This window comes from Carica papaya, chromosome 3 (genome assembly GCF_054855325.1).
Source record: "Carica papaya isolate Zhongbai chromosome 3, ASM5485532v1, whole genome shotgun sequence".
Taxonomy (NCBI): Eukaryota; Viridiplantae; Streptophyta; class Magnoliopsida; order Brassicales; family Caricaceae; genus Carica; species Carica papaya.
In genome coordinates this window covers 32,321,273-32,338,720 of record NC_142311.1, presented here as the reverse complement: position 1 = coordinate 32,338,720, position 17,448 = coordinate 32,321,273, and the positions used below count along the sequence as shown (strand labels likewise).

Here is a 17,448-nt window from a genome sequence, read left to right as displayed (position 1 = left end):
TATTTATTATTTTTAAACATGAATTTATAAATTTATTGTATTTTTTAATATTTTTACCCATTTGGTAAATAATTACCAATTTATGGGTTAAGCAAATTTTTATTGGTTAAACTAGCTTAGATTAGCTTAGGTCAAAACATAGAACTTGTTTTTGAATCCGTCTTACCTGTTTAAATATTTTATTAATTTTTTAAAATTTAAATTAAATTAATCAAAAACTGTTGGTATAATTTGATTATTTTAACTATTCAACTTAAGTATGTATCATTAAAGATTTTGTCGAACTAATTTAATTAAGATAAAATTAAATAAATTTTATAAATCTTTATTCATTTTTACATTTTTATAATTATAGGGTTATATTTGAATCAATTCTCATTAATTTTTAAGTAAAAATTAAATTTTTAAAAAATAAAAATTCATATTCACACCAAAAAAACGAGAATTTGAACATAAAAATTACATTATAAGACTACATTTTAATATTAATTATATAATTAAATAAGATTTGAACAAAATAAATTATACCTATACAAAATATTATCTAATAATAAAGTACATATATATATAATGCTAAAAATTTATATCACAAACTACATGGAGTTTTACTAATAATGTTAAAAAAAAATTTACTTTTATTAATTTTTTCGTTATAATATAATATTTAACAAATAATTTTTTAATATAGATCCATATTATATCAGTAACGATTTATATTACTAATAACAACATTTGAATAAAAAATTAAATTAATGGAGACTAATGAAATTTTAAATAATAATTAATGTATATCATATTTATTTTGGAATACCAATAGACAGTCTTTTTTCCAAAAATTGTAATCTGAACTTCCAATACTACAGTCCTAAGTACATTTATATTTACATCTCATACAACATTATCGTTATTTACTCTCTTAAGCTTGTGCTTTCTTTCTGCATCCTAAGGTTCCGGTCCAGGCAATGTATTTCTCTGACGGTTAGTTTTCATCATCAGAATTAAAAGACTGTCTTCTTCTTAAAGACTCCAATACACCTATAGGCCTGTGATGATTTCGACCACTGGTTCCTTCCTGATTAGATTTTAGTTTTGGAACACTGATGGAGCTAAGGGGCGGCGTGGGTGTTCCCTTGTTCACTTCCCTCAACACAGACTTTGCAATGGCTGCAGCAGCCATTTCGGAAGCAACTTTTGAATCCTGCAACTTGTTTCCACTTCCAACCTTAGAAACATTGGGTGAACGAAAAATGGTTGATTGAACTGTTGACTTGGTCTTAGCTGCTTCATACTTTTGTATGTCATAGATAAGCTCTTTCTGAAGCTGCTTATCGGCAACCAGTATATCGTCAATCTCATTCTTGTAGTCTTTGAGGAGGATTCGAAGGCATTCCATGAGGGAACCAATGAGAGGGCTGTTCTTGCTTTCCAACAACCGCTTTAGCTCTATGAAGATGGGAATGGTGTTCTGGATAAGGCCCCTTCTGACTGCTTGTGTTATAGCCCTTCCTTTCGCAGCAGCTGCACATGTTCCACCTTCTCCACCTTCTTCATCTAGGTCTGCTGTCTCTGATGCTGATCCACGAGATGGTGATATTCGAATCTCTTTGCAGGAAAGAATTTGAAAAGCATCCTGTTACAATGAAGTAGAATCAGTTTTCTACTCATCTAAAAACTCATCAAGTTAATGATCGATCATCCAGAAATCTTGGAGGGGCAAAGACTGAAGCTCATTTTAATGTATGAAAATGTTTCAACATCTCATTTCCTAAATTTCATTATGGCAATTTACTTGTCTGCTATAACAGAGAAATACACATGGCTGATTAAATTAAGGGAAGAAAAATCTTGAAGGAAGCTTATATGATTTTTTTTTTTTTCAATTTTTTCATTTAAGTTTTAATTCTGTTTTTCCTACTGTTGTCAGGATTGTGACAGTTCTATATGTAATAAGTCTATCTTATAGACAAGGGAAGTTTGGCACTTCCAAGAGAAGATACCTGATGTAGCAAAAAGAGAGTTTAAGCATAATACTTGGAGAAAATTATTAAGAAACTGGGGATTCCAGATTTTAATAATCAAATCAATAACTCAGTGTATAATAACCTATATGCTCTTCCTAATAACTAAGTTAAGGTACTCTATTTTAGATACCAAAATATAATCAGAATATAAAAATCTTAAGTCAAACTAGAAAATTCTACTAAATAGAAAAATAACTTAATGAATTGAAATAGTTCATTATAAAGAATTACTAGAAAAGATTCGGACTAAATAGGAAAAAGTAAACTTATATGATCAATAAGCCTATAGATACTAGTTCCTAAATAAGCTAAAGAATATATGCAAACAGAATTAAGAAGATAAATACATTTGCCTAAAAAAGTATCAAGTTTTTTTCCTAATTTCAAAGATTGGAAGAATTTCTCTCATTACTAGTCGTTCTCCTTGCTAAGAGATTGAAGAATTGTCTCTTAATGTGTCGTCACTCTCTTAGCCTCTGCCACAACAAGCTCATAACTAGATTTAATTCCATGGGACACTAACAAATTCATATACATATATGGCAATGGTTGGACACGAAAACAATGTTTAGAAAAATACTAGTGAAAATGTAACATGAGTACAAAAGAACAAAAACTTATATTATTTGTGTTCTCTATAAAACTATTTTCCTTCGTATTTGAATACCATGCAAATACATCATTCTAGATGTTTTTCTGTACTAGTATATGAATTTTGGAAGCAAAAACCAAAAAGAAATGCATGTACTGAACAAAGTCTTAAAACTTCTTTCCAGAGAATTCAAGGGGAGAGGGAAGCGATTACTGTTCCAGCTGCCCAGGCTAAAAAAAGTTGGCTAACAAAGAGTTAAAATAATCCATCCTGTTAAATTCTTTTTTCATGAAATTATCTGAGAGTGAAACCAGCTTAATCGAGATAAAATCCTTATGTGATCTCTATGTTAAAATGAGGACAGCATTTGATGGATTGCAGTTTAATGGCCGGAGCACTGAAGCACAACAGATACAAGTAAACTAATACCTGCAGAACAGACTGTCCAGTGACATCTTCTATATTAAGCATGCCATCTGATGTAGCTGCAAGGATCTCTGCGCATAACTTCGCAAAGGTGGCCAAGAGGTGTTCTGAAGCCATTTGTTTCAGCAAAGTCACATAAATGTGCATTCTTTTGGACCTAGAGCTTTCATCATTACCCCTGAAAAACCCCATATTTAAGTCTACATCCCAATTTTGAAGCTGGATCTAATTTTACCATCAATGATTATAGACACAAGCTCTACCTGATAGAAAAAGCTCGATTCTCTGTTTGTGAACCCTTAGGATTAGGATGTCCATTGTCTGCATGGCAGTCATTTAGGACATAAATGGCTTCCACAAAACTGTTGTAAGCTAAAAGGGGTGCCTTAGCTGCAAAAGTATTACGTGTAATGCTCAAAAGTACAACAAAAATGCAATCAAATTTTTATTGAGGATGTTTAACTGTTAAGTTTTTTAAGCTGTATACCTTTTAGAATATTCGCAAATAAGAAATCTGCCAGTTGTCTTATCTTTTTTGATTCATCAACAAGAGATAGAAGGAACCTAAGGAAGAGAACTCCTCTCCACTTCACATAATCCCTCTGAGTGCAGGAATAAGCTCGTGATTTTCATAAAGTTGAATGCTGATTGATCTTTGAAAATAAAGATGCGTAAATAACATTGAGAAAGGAAAGATACCTGCAATAATCTTGAAAGCAGAAGAAATGTCTGTCTCCTGACCAGTTCACATGGATCCCTCAGACACTTTGTGATCTTTGTTATGTAACTGTTTACTTCAAGAACCATTAATTAGAGGAAAGAAGATTTTTCTCAACTAGCTCTTTTCAATTTTATACTGTTCTCAACAGATAGTTTGACTATTGAAGAGATCACTTGAATGTAGTTCCTTACAGGACTCACCAATCAACCAAAGCAGTATAGCGGACACAAAAGTCCGCCATTGTTACGACCAGATTGTTGCGAAGCATTGCACAGTCACTCTTTTCAAGCTCCTGCAATAACAGATGCATACTGAGCTTTTTGGATTGCAGAAAGATAAATAATAATTATCTGGGTATTGGTGAGTGATATGAATATGTTGGAGTAACATGAAATGAAGATGGAAAGAAATTGAGAAGGAAGACATGTTAAAGTCAATGGACACAATGCTTGCAAATACAAGGAATCATGTAAATAATTTCATTGACTGCTTGCATTTATAAGTCAAGTTGAATACTTAAGCTGATTACTTTTCTAAGAGATCATGAGCATCACGTTAATTACTTCTGCTGAAATCATCTTAGGACCTTATAGAACAGGTGTACAGCTAAGTTTGTTATCATACCTGCACAAAAAGAGGAATGTATCTCTTTGCAAGTTTTCCATCTACCAAACAAATCTTCCCCATGGTTAACCATGCTTGAATATACAAGGAAGGGGCTGTTCGCTTCAAAGAGAGAGCAGGAACTGGTATTCTTTTTGACTTAGGATCTGAATTTGCTGAAGTTATGATGGTGTGAAGTAGTGGAATAATGGAGCTTATATCTGCTGAAGGACAGACAATAACCAAACACCCAATGGTATAAACAGCAGTGACTGTTTCTGATAACGATGTGGATATGGTAGCTGATCTCTTGGCTTTCTTAATCCCACTTGTAGGTGGTGTGAAGAAGCTACTATCTTTATTGTATTCTGTACTCTCTGAAATGTACTTCTCTAAAATTTTAGATGCTTTAGAGATAAGTCGCTCTGCCCACTTCATGACAAGGATACCTGCCTCTTCAATATTCACAGATTTCTGCTTGCACAATGTTCTGAGAGCTTTTACATGAGCATTAACCTGTCACCAGCACGCTAATTAGTTCTCATATGCACCAAAATTTTTAAGTTGGGACATGTCTAACCAACTTTGAGGTACTGGTATTACCAAAAATGAAAAACAAAGCATTGCTGCAACTCTGTACCCACTAAATGAATTATATGATAGATACCTCTGTTGAATGCATGTTGAACTCTTCAATTCGTTTAAGCATATTATGAGCCAAATCTGCAGCAAGTTCAGCAGGCAGCTCAACTGAAACATACGATATTGTTTGCAAGAGGAAAACACGATCTCCAGCCCATGCAACAGAATCAATTTCTAAGCACTTCCCATTTTCATGTGGATCTCCTTGCACTAGTGGGCTTCTGAGCTCATCTTGCCCACCATTCTTGTCAAGGAGCTGCCAATGGTGAAGGAGAAACTCCCAGTCCACTGCTTTGGGGAGATAAGCTGACAACTCCGATAGAAGAAACCAAGCACCAGGTGGGGCTGTCCACTTCTCTATGGGCAAAGAATAGCTTAACCAGAGAGATTCAGATGTCTTTATGATATTTTGGAGGGCATCAACAATTCTCGGCTTCAACCTTTTCTTCTTACCCAGCTGTGTGCAAATTTTCTTCACCCAAGGTGTGACCTCTCCGTTGCAGATCTGTTTCAAAAGCACCAAAGTCCCTACAGGAAATATTGAGCCAATCTCCTTATTAAAACTTTTCTCTTTCACATTTGAATCAGAAGAAAGAGATGTATTCCATGGAGAGACTGCAGATCCTGCTCTAGACACTCTCTCCAAAATCAATTCAAGAAACAAGTTCTCACATTCTTCTTGAATGCTAGATTCATTATCAGCAATCAAACGCGGAACAGAATGTAGCCACTCGATAGTTACACTTTCATTTGAAAATGTCCTGAAGGCCTATAAGTAAAATATATTAGTAGAAAATACAATCTATCCTTGTAGTGAAACAGAATTGAAAGACAGGATAATTCAAACCCGGGATATAAAATACTAAAGAGGAAATATGATAAATGATGATTATGGATATACAGCATTGAGGAGTAACTATACCTAGTTGACACTGTGATTACGAAACTGACACCACTTAACATGAATTCTCTGGTGCAAGTAAGCCAACAGAAAACAGAGTAACAGAAGAGAGGGAGAGAAGAAGAAGAAACTCAAGCTAATGAGGATTTCTTATAAATCCTAAAATGTACTTAGCAAATCCTTGTACAACTGCATTTATACTTGTCATAGACAGCTCGTTTTCTTATATTGCCTTTCCCTAACAAATCTCTGACCATAAATTTGTTATTATTAAACCAAGTCAGTTAAGATTCAACTACTACAGCTGCCAACTAACAGATTATTAGTTGATTAATTGTTAACCTCCCATGCATCAGATCCCCTCCACTGGCAGAAACACCCTTGTCTCAAGGGTAATGACATCAGGATCTCCTTGTTGATGTCATAGAGATAGTCCTCTGGATTCATGCCAGTCCACAAACAGGAATTTAGTTACAGGAATACAACCTTGTTTCACTATCCATCAGTCCAATATGGCCATAGGTTTCAGGGCGAGAAAGTCATCAAAGTTTGATAGGTGTGTAGAATGGTGAGGATAGAGGCCGCAATTAGGCCGGGAAACAAGAAAGCGAGGGTGAATAGAAGAGGTTTTAGGGAAATCAAGTTACATACAGCTTGGCCAACCTTAGCGATGACATAGTAGGGGTCCATCATATATAGGGGAAAGCTTATGGTTCGGCCAATGTTGGATAGAGTGTTGTTTGTATGGTTGAAGTTTAACATAGACAAAGTCACTGGGACTCAAGGTGCAATCTGCATGGTGCTTGTTTGTGTCTTATCTCTTAGACATGAAAACTGATTTGAGCAGGAAGCTAAAACAGTAGAAGAGATTTCCAGCATTTTAAAAGCAGAAGAATGAATTGATAAAGAGAGAGTCGGAGAAAGAAAAGAGGATTCCTGATTTCATTGAATTTGTGGATTTTCACTAATATAATTCTTATTCTCTCCATCAGATTCACACCCTTTTTTACACAATTCCACTGAAGGTTCAGCAATAACTTGCTAAGAATGTTGTTAACAGAAAAACAGAAAGGAAAAAACACAGAAACTTCATGAAATAAGAAAATGCAGGAAAATTAGAAATAAAGAATATTTCTAACACATTAGTTATGCAATTTCAGCATACATGTAACATCCTAACACATTAGTTTCACTCTTCTCTCACCTCCAGGTTTACCCATCTTTTTTGTACTATCAGCCAAGGTCCTTACAGTTTGCTTGTTGCTTCATTCAGTTTTGGTAGTAGCTAAATGTTGTTTCAGTAAGTTGATGATAATTTTCGGTTAGTAGCAAATGGTCAAGGGTTGCAATATTTGAATTGCCAGGAAGATAAGAAGATTGAGAGCAGGATGATTGTCATTGCCAACCCCGTTGTGACATAGATGACTTTAAAATGACTGGTAGCTAAGTGGAATTTGGTGTTACACCACCACTTAATGGACAATCAAACAAAACCATTGTTTAGCATCCTCATGAGCCATGCAACGCAAGAAGGTTCCCGAACACCTTTTGACAAACTCAGTTTGTCCATACATTTGTTGATTGTAAGCCATAGAGTGCAGAAGCTCAATGCTAATTAACTTGAATACTTGAACCCAAAGTTAGTGAGGGAGATGGATTCACGATCACTAACAATACAAGTGGGGAAGGCATGTAGCTTGGAGACACTGTCCAGGTAAGCCCATGCCACTAACTAGGCTGTAAACAGATGCTATAAAGTGCTAAAGGAAGCATATCTGCTCATTCTGTCAACAACCAGAAAATATTATTTTTCCTGTGCAAAGCTTATCATTCTTTCATAAAAAATATATTGACACTACAGAAAACATATTTTAGGAATAGAAAATGGTTATAGTAATCCAGGATTTGGCAACATTTTCTGGTTTATACTGCTGATAGACATGGCATTGTCAAATAAAATTTCTGATACCACAGTACACAGCTTTCCAGCTAAGAATAGCTTGTAATTTCTTTTGTGTTGCGGTAACAACTGTGTTATAGTAATAACTGCATAGTATCACTGTACATGCCTTTCCTGCTGATGACAGCCTGTGATTTCTTTTGTCAACTGCAACACTGATGCCCTGGAGCATATCTATCATTCCAATCGAAACATCCATTTCTTGCCTTTTTATCATGCATTTCTGCTTTTTATAGTGTCTAACCCACATAGGAGTTGACTTTGCTGATAGGTTTATGGCATGGGTTGTAGGAAGATTTGGTTGAGGGTAATGGTAATAGAGGTGGTTTTTTAGGAGTAGGCAATCATGGTGGCTGAGTTTATGAGCTTTGGGAGAATGACTAAGGATTGTAACTAGATCTTCTTGGTGTCTAACTAAATCATAAGCTTGAGACAAAGCCCTTGGTTCTCACATCCGAACCATAGCCTTGATTTCATCTCTCAAAACTATTATGAAAGTAATGGTTTGACAGCCTTCTGGGGGAGATACTAAGACCCTTTTTTTTTCATTTAAACTCATCCAACAATCATTAGCAATGCCTTGCCAACTAGGTCTTACAGTTTCAAACATAGGATCATCATTGAATTTGCATACATTGCCGCCATATATTCCTCCCAACTCAGTTCCTTTACTGTTTGGTGATTTAACTTGAACATTTGGTGATTGGACTTTGGAGTGTCATGCCTTCGAGGTGAACAAAAGCAGCTTAACTTTAGCCTCTGGAGGAGGACCATCAATTCCAAAGAATCTTTCACATTCATATAGCATCCTTGAATAGGGAAATTCCACTCTTGTAAATCGGCCAGGAATGTGGTAAGGTTCCTCAGAAAAATGATTAGAAAGTAGATTGGTGTGGTTATGGGCTGAGTAGTTGCAGTCAGTGGTTGAGAAATAGTGGATGATTGTTGCTATTGAAATTAGCTTCTCGTAAGGGTGGGAAATTCTGTGATGTGGGACTAAGAGAGGATTTTCTTTACTTGGTCTTGGTGGGGTCGCCACTGATGTGCGCCAATTCACAAGAGCATTATTTGACTTCAGCTAATCATCTCTTCAGCCCTTCATAAATGTCATCTTCTCTTTTCCGAATTTCTCGTGCCTACTCTTCATCTTCATCTTTAGAATTTTACGAAACACAGCCCCTACCTGTATGGAACTTGGATCGACATCTCTGATTATCTTCAATACAACTTCAATTGTGTTCTCCAGTTCAAAACGCTCCTCACAAAAACTAGAGTAATAGGAAAAAGAGGAGAGAAAAATAATAAACTCAACGAGAAGAAGATTTCTTATTAATTATTAAATCTTCTTTGTGTATCCTTAAAATGGTATTTATATGTAACTATATGATACCTAACACTGTCTGTAACTAACTGATCCGTAGCATCTCAAATCTGCTCCATTCTCTTAAATTGGTTTTCCTTAACTGATTCCTACCTGACCTAACTAAATCTACTAGTATTTGACTAAGTCAGGGTTCAATTAGTTCAGTTGTTGACTGACAAATCTGTTGATTGACTAACTGTTACCCGAGCATCAGAAACAGTTTAGTAAATGAACCCAATCAGAATCATAATTAATTCAGCCAAAGAAAGGCACCATAGACCACAATTACAACAACATTGCAAATCATGTGCTGCTACACCCAAGTGCTTAATGGCTTTAAAATACTCTACCAGTCAGCAATCGCATTGCGAAATGCACCACAGAGCAACCACAATTAAAAAAAATATTGTAAATCATGTATTGCTACACACAAATGCCAAAATTCGAGTGTTGGAAATTTTCAGCAAATGAATACTTCACCTCTTCCCAATTAAGGAAGCTAGCAGTAGAAATGCATTTCTATATTAGTACAGTTAGCTTATTTCAAAAGTATATTAGTACAGTTAGCTAAAGGAAAGCTCAGCTGAAACACCAGGGAGAAATCAGAACTAACCTCTGAGAGAGCAGAGATAGCTGCTTTTCGAATGCTGACAAGGGGATCAGAACAAGCAATACCCATCATCTTCAGCAAAACATCATCGAAAGAACCACCTAAGGTAGTTGTCAGCTTAGTAACCAGAAGAAGTGCAGCCTTTCTCACTGCAGCCTTCTCATCCGCACACCTTTTCCTCAAAAGATCATTAATCCCCTCATTTGAATGATTGCCAGTAAAAGCAATTGCCTCCTTCAAAACCTCCCTGTTCTTCTCATCGCTTGACAAAAACCCTGCCACCTGAGTCAAGTTTGAAAGGGCTCGAGCTCGAATCCCAGCAGTTGAATCCCCACAACGTTCGATTATAGCCTGAAGACAAGCCAGCTTCCAAGAATGACTCCCTTCATTATCCAATTCCTCCTCCAATGAACCTTTCAATGCCATTACTAGTAGCGGAATAAGATCAACTGCTAATAGCCTAAGACTAACCTTTCCTTGAGTCATCTTCACCACATGTTGCACAAAACCAATTTGATCATCAAATTCCATTGCTTTTACTATTTCCATGATGGCTTCCACAGCATATCCCCGAGGCTCGGCCTTCTCTGGCGCCTTGTTCGCCAAATACTTAGGAAGATTAACGATGGCTTTCTTCACTCCAGCACTCTCCTTCGACAAAACCATCATTTTCTTTGACACGAACCCTAGTGCAAAACTCCTAGCCGGCGATTTAGACAATAGAATTGACGATGTCAAGGACTTCAATACCTCTCCAGCAGTGCTTGCCGGATCGCCGTGCTCACTCCCTAAAATTTTACCTAAAATGCGTGAAGACATATCCACTAATCTGCTAAAAGATGCAGAAACACCGTAGAATTCAACCGCCGTTACAGGAATTTCACACATAGTTTGCACCAAAGACTTTAAACAATCAGGAAATCTATCCAGATGAACCAAACCAAGAACGGATTCCAGTTTCTCAAGCACACTGAACAACACTCTAACATCAAACTCACGCTCCTCATTTTCGTCCCCGGTCCCGGTCTCCAAATCCCTCACGACACTTCTCGAGCCCCTAGACCTCTTCTTCCTGTTCGGTGGTGGCCCGCGGGAGTTGCGTCCTGTAGTGGACTCCTCGCGCGGGACCGCCGGAGAAGGCCGGTGCTTGAGGGAGCGGCGAATGGAGCGGAGGAGAGAGAGAAATGCCATGGGGGTGAAAAGAGTGAACACCGGGGAGTTGGGAGCGAGGAGGATAGAGAGGTAGACACTGGAGGACAAGAGCGAGAGGTGTGTGGGGCCAGAGTCCATGGCCACCGACATGGGAGGGAGGAGAGAAGTCGGAGAGAGGTTCTTAGAGGAGAGATCGCCATAGAACTGGTCAATGATGTCGGGGTCATTGGTGTCTACCAGAGACTGGAGATCCAAGAGGGTTGATTGGGAGAGGAGTGACGGTGATGAAGATTGTGATAGGTGAGTGCGGGGGTTTGTAAGGTTTTGTTGTTGATTCTCTTCAAGCTCTGCGATGATTCTTGATATGGAATCCGCCATGGATGCTTAAACGCCAGGGTAAAATGAATTTGATACTCTTATCACTGTTCCCTTTTCGCTCCTGAGGTTTCTTTTGAATTTGTTTTTAAAAATGTTTTTAAGAAAAAAAGAACATTTGTCATTCCCGCTAAACAGATATAACGTGAGAGGATTTCTCTTAAAAATTAAAAATAAAAATAAAAAAACAGAAAAGGATACTGTTACTAAATACTATATTGATAAATAAATATTTTTAAATATTTAAACTATTATATATATATATATTTTCCATCTATCTTTAAAAAATTTGGTAGATTAATTTATGTCTATTAAAAATTATCAATATTAGTAGTAAATTTGCCACATTGTAGTAAATTAAATATATTATTAATTTTAATTGAATAAATTTATACATCAAATATTTCTTTCCAAAATATTAATATTAAAAAATAAATAAATTTTAACTATTTTTATTATAATATAAATTTAAAAAATTAAAATTAATTTTCTAAACTTTTATATAAAGACACCAATATAATCATTATGGAAAGATAAAAGGTCAGGGTAAAATATTTATTTGTCCAATTTGCTATTATGTAACAAATTTATTAGTTATGTTAATTGTATTTTATGAGCAAAAATAAAAATATATTTAAAAAAAACAAATGAACTAATAAAATAAAATTTTAATATACTACGATAACTAATTTACTATCTAAGACATAAAATGTAATACTCTGTCCTAATAATGGAGACGTTATCGTACCCTGTTATTTCACTTCAAGACAAACATGTATCATGCAATTAGCGCACATCATTTTATTCATCAAATTGTACAAAACCTCTTTCTAGTAACGCTTAAAGAATACATGATCAATCAATATGACTCTCCATATTGTACAATTCTAGTCTCAATTGTAATAATGTGTATACATCATGTTCTTATCAAGAGAAATATTTTATACTAATAATCGCTTCCTCCTTAAGTAGTATGTTTCATTACTCAATATTCTGCTTTAGTCTCCTATTTTGACACATGTGGAAATAAAATGAGCATAAATAGGTTTAGTAAAATAAATGTAGAATTTGACACTAAACTATGGAAATTGGTTAAGTTCCTATTATGATATCACTACCCAATCCCCTTTTCATTGTTGTCCCTATTCCCTTCCCACAGTACTATAACTCCCCCTAAAAAGATCCCTTCCCCCACTCCGCTCAACGAGACATATTACTTAATCATATTCCTTTCCCGATGCTCCTATCGGATGTCGAGCGTCCTTAGCACTCACCCCGGCCATCTGCGGCCACTGAATAACCACACCATCATAACCAACAGCACCATAACACCCATACATCGGCCATTAAATGACCACTCACACATACACTTCATTCCCCTTATATCAACACTCTAAAACCAACAACCACCAGCCCATAAGAGCCATACACACCCCACTCACACAACCATTACACTACATCAATATTAACGATATCTGGCCTCTTCAGACCACACACACGCACCACACTTCCACTTCAGTTTGGATAGGCTGCACACATCATGTAACGCCACATTTTTTTTTCATGTTGGACGTACTTAACAAGCAACCAATTCCATAACAAAATGGTCATGCACAAGGAAACACTAGCATAATCCATTATCCAATGATCAAGATAATCCTACAATCATGGACAATACATCGCACACAATACAACCATACTCAATATCTATGCTACCATCAATTCTACATATTCCATTCAGTCAAAACAAAACGAAACTCTTCATCCTGTACTCTACACACTAGGTTCGAAATCCAACAACTTCGATCCAGACTCCGTCCCTACATCATCTGTAAAAAGGAAAGAGTGAGTTCATTTAACTCAGTACGGTAAAACTCAAAATACATGCGTGAGATGCAACAATATAAAACCCTATACCTCTACAAATAGTTCACTACTGAACTCCAATTTTCCCTCCTGCACCTACAACTCTACCTACCCTAGGTGTCTGTTCCCTGACGGCACTCCAGGCGTGCCAGTGGTACCATTCACCGCCAAGATTAGCAACCATTAACACCTATCGACCCCTAGTGGGCCACGCACGCACACGAGTTTCAATCATTTTTGTCACCAACAACGGCGACCATCATTCACCTATCGACCCCCTATCAGGCCACACACACATACTCTAATCCTTTTTTCCCGTCACCACCATTGGCGACCGTTAGCCATCTCACGACCTATACCAGGCCACTCACACGCACCCGATTTTCATTCACTTGCGTCACCAACATCGGCGACCGTTAGCCGTCTCTCGACCTATACTAGGCCACTCACACACACTCTGATCATTCCCTCTCGTCACCGATATCGGCGACTACTAACCATCTCTCGACCTATACCAGGCCACGCACGCACACCATTTTTATTCATTTGATTTTCGTCACCAACATCGGCGACCGTTAGCTATCTCTCGACCTATACCAGGCCACTCACACATACTCTGATCATTCCCTCTCGTCACCGATATCGACGACCACTAACCATCTCTCGACCTATACCAGGCCACACACGCACACCATTTTCATTCACTTACATCACCAACCTCGGCAACCATCGTCTACCTATCCACCCCCATCGGCCACACACACACACAGCACTCCTTCTCGTCCACTGTCTCTCTCTCCGCCCACTGCTTGCGACATGTCCTAATTGCCCCCACTCACCCGGTCCTTATTTCCCCAAGGCTCCAGCTACCCCACTCCATTCCCCCAAACATCTTACTCACCCGGTGGATCCTTCCCTTCTCCAACATTCACTCCCTGCCTCTCCCTAACTCTCTCTCGGGCTACAACCTCCCGCCACACCATCCTTCTCACCTCACTCACCCTGTGAATTCTTCCATTCCCCAGCGTTCACCCACTGCCTCTCCCTATCTCTCTCTCTCTGTCTCTCTCTCGGGCTACAACCTCCCGCCACACCATCATTCTCACCTCACTCATCCCATAGATTCTTCCCTTCCCCAACGTTTCCCCACTGCCTCTACCTATCTCTCTCTTAGACTACATCCTCACACCACAACATCTCCCTATCTCCTTCCGCGTTGCTCACACAGTCCGCTCTCTCCCACACTGTTTTCCCACCCGTACCGTCACCTTCTCTCTCTCTCCTCCTGCGATCCTCATGCGGTCACTTCCTTCGTTCGCGCACCTTTTTTCTCTCTCCCGACCTCCACTCATTCCGTACTCCTATCTCTCTCCCGACCTCCGCCTGTACTGTCACCTTCTCTCTCTCTCCTCCCGCGATCCTCACTCGGTCCTCTTCCTTCCACCCGCCTCACTATATATCCTCACCCAGCCTCTTCCGTATACCGCTACCTCTGTAAGCTGTGGCCACGCACGCCACATATCCAACCATTTCACAATCAAATCAACACACACATTTGGAGTTTGGTATCGTACCTCCCATTTCCATTTTTTACTTTTTCGGCCAAATGTGCTATCACCGTCCGCGATCTCCTCTTCTCTCTGCTCCGCTTCCTTTCTCCCTCCTTCTGGAACCTTCCTTCCTCTTATTTCTCTCTCCCGCTCCCCTTCTTCCTCTGCTCTCTTTTTCCCTCTTTTTTTTCTTTTCTTTTCTTTTCTTTTCTCTTCTTCCTATCTTCCTTCCCCCGCCCCTTACTTAAATCACCCCAGTTTTTCCTCAAAACGGCGTTGTTTTCCCCCTTGAAAAACGACGTCATTTTTCCCTTCCCTCTCTCTCTTTTTTTTTCTTTCTCTTTTTTCAGTTATTACACATCAACCAGTCCACCATCTCTTTTAAAACTTGAAACAACGACTTATGAAGGCCATATATACACCTGACCTGTGAGGCCTTTCCCCAATCCACACCGAACCTGCAAGAAAACCCGACCTGTGAGGGTCATACACATACAAGGCATACCACAGTACTCTATCTCATGGCCTGTAGAGGTCACCCCAAACAGTATACACCCCCTGTAAAAACCAACATATATGAACACGCCATATAATTACCCACATTATTTTACAATCTCCAACCTGTGAAAGCCATGCACACACTACTTTCTCATCGATTTTGACCACATCAGAAGACATACACTGACGGTCCTTGCACTCTCATCCCTTCCCTCTTACCACACAGCCTCACTCTTCTCCTCAATTTCTATGACTTCGTCCTAGCCTACCTGGTGCACACTCACCTCCACCTCCAAGTCTTTACCCACTCTCATTCAATCGATCATCACCTACCTTCATTCTTAACTAATCCTCCAGCCAACTGATATCAGCCTGGTGTCTCAAGTTCAAGTGTCCCTCACACAACTCTCTATTGATAATAGGACTCAATCGACACTCAAGACCTAAAAAGTAGGGATTCATACAAGCATTACCATAATAGAGTTTGAAATTCTACATTTTCTTACCTCTCGCCTCCATTTCCTATCTCTTAGCAATAGTTCACTCAAATCTTCTTCTTCCTCGAACTCTCCCAATGATATCACACCAGTTCGTCTCCTTTCCTTTCCCTCTGTCTTCCGAACTCTCTCATTCCTCTCTTTTTCTTTTGCCTTTTTTCCTTTTCTTTTTTTTCTTAACCCAGAATCCCCCTTTTATACCCAACCTAGCTCAAATCCTACCTGTTGAAAATACCTCTCCTAATCTTTATCGTTCGTTATGCCTCTCTATATCTCTCTCCCACTCTCTTTCCTTTATTCACTTATATTAAACTATTATAATACCCCCTCCCCTAAAAAAAATTGATCCCTTAAATTGTGTACATTACCTCAAACAACTGCAGGTAGTTAGCCATCATCTCGCCCTCTCACTCCCAGGTCGCCTCCTCATTAAAGTGGTGTTGCCATAACACTTTCACCATCGATATTATCCGACTCTTCAATTTTCTTTCTTACTGATCGATGATGTAAATTTATTTTTTCTCATACGTCAAATCTCCAGTAAGATGATTTCATGTTGTATAATGTGGTACGGGTCAGGCTGATACTTCTATAACATCAAAACGTGAAACACATCATGCATCTCGGGATATTCAGAGGAAGTGTTATCCGGTCAGCCACTGTACATACCCTCTTAAAGATCTCAAAAGGCCCGACGAAATGGGGGCTTAGTTTTTCCTTCTTCCCAAATCTTAATAAGACCTTAAGTGGCGACACTTTTTAGGAACACATGATCACCTACCCCAAAAGTTAAATCCCTTCTTCTGTTTTCGCATATCCTTTCTGTCTACTTTGTGTTGTTCGTAAGTTCTCCCTTATTACGAACACCTTGACGGTAGTTTCTTATACCAATTCCAACTCGAATAATTGCCTTTCTCAAATCTCATCCCAATAAATCGGTGATCTATAGAGTTTACCATAAAAAGCCTCATAGGATGTCATCCCCAGACTAGCATGATAATTATTATTGTAGGCGAACTACATTAATCATAGAATCTCTTCCCAATTTCTTCCAATATCTATTACACATGCTCGCAACATATCCTCAAATATCTGTATAGTTCTTTCAATTTGTTCATCTGTCTGGGAGTGAAATATTGTACTAAAGTTTAACCTTGTGCCCATTGCCTGCTATAAGCTTCTTCAAAACCTAGATGCGAACCTAGGATCTCTATCCAAAATAATGGAGACAGGAATTCCATGTGATTTGATCACCTCTCTTACATACAATTTGGCTAGTTGATCCACCGAGTCAAAAATTTTTATGGTTAGAAAATGGGAGGATTTAGCTAGGCAATCCACAATCACCTACATACTATCCTGATTCCTTCGGGTCTTGGGCAAACCTATCATAAAGTCCATTGAAATGTGTTCCTACTTCCACTTCAATATTGGTAGAGGTTGCAACAACCCCCCAGGTTTCTAATGTTTGGTCTTGACTTGCTGATACATCAAACATTTTGACACAAACTCAGCAATGTCCCTTCTCATACCATGCCACTAGTGATTCTTCTGCAAGCTCATATACATCTTAATATTTTCCGAATGCATAGCAAATTTTGTATTATGAGCTTCTTTAAGAATTTTTCTCCTTAGGTCACAATCATTGGGCACACACATTATATTTTTAAA

The 17,448-nt window shown here is 38.2% G+C and overlaps 1 protein-coding gene across 2 annotated transcripts; it reads right to left on the bottom strand.

The window, feature by feature from the left end:
• Nucleotides 1–768: 768 nt before the first annotated feature.
• Nucleotides 769–11,456, bottom strand: LOC110819931 (binding protein). 2 transcript variants are annotated; one of them, XM_022049284.2, is made up of 10 exons: nt 9,843–11,456; nt 5,678–5,774; nt 5,031–5,533; nt 4,385–4,879; nt 3,961–4,052; nt 3,739–3,826; nt 3,527–3,641; nt 3,303–3,429; nt 3,043–3,217; nt 769–1,630 (listed from the first exon to the last, which is right to left on the bottom strand). In XM_022049284.2, exons 1-10 carry the CDS (start codon nt 11,367–11,369, stop codon nt 980–982), a joined length of 3,870 nt encoding a protein of 1,289 aa, XP_021904976.2. In that variant the 5' UTR covers nt 11,370–11,456; the 3' UTR covers nt 769–979. The 2 variants fall into 2 exon arrangements, with proteins under 2 accessions (XP_021904976.2, XP_021904975.2); XM_022049283.2 differs by having other exon boundaries at nt 5,031–5,774.
• Nucleotides 11,457–17,448: the final 5,992 nt, after the last annotated feature.

Coding starts and splice junctions, on each gene's coding strand:
- LOC110819931 (XM_022049283.2), bottom strand. CDS start 11,369: ATGGCGGATTCCATATCAAGAATCATCGCAGAGCTTGAAGAGAATCAA. Junction 5,775..9,842: donor CTATCTCTGCTCTCTCAGAG/GTTAGTTCTGAT, acceptor TTTTACTTATAG/GCCTTCAGGACATTTTCAAA. Junction 1,631..3,042: donor CTGGACAGTCTGTTCTGCAG/GTATTAGTTTAC, acceptor TCATTGTAACAG/GATGCTTTTCAAATTCTTTC.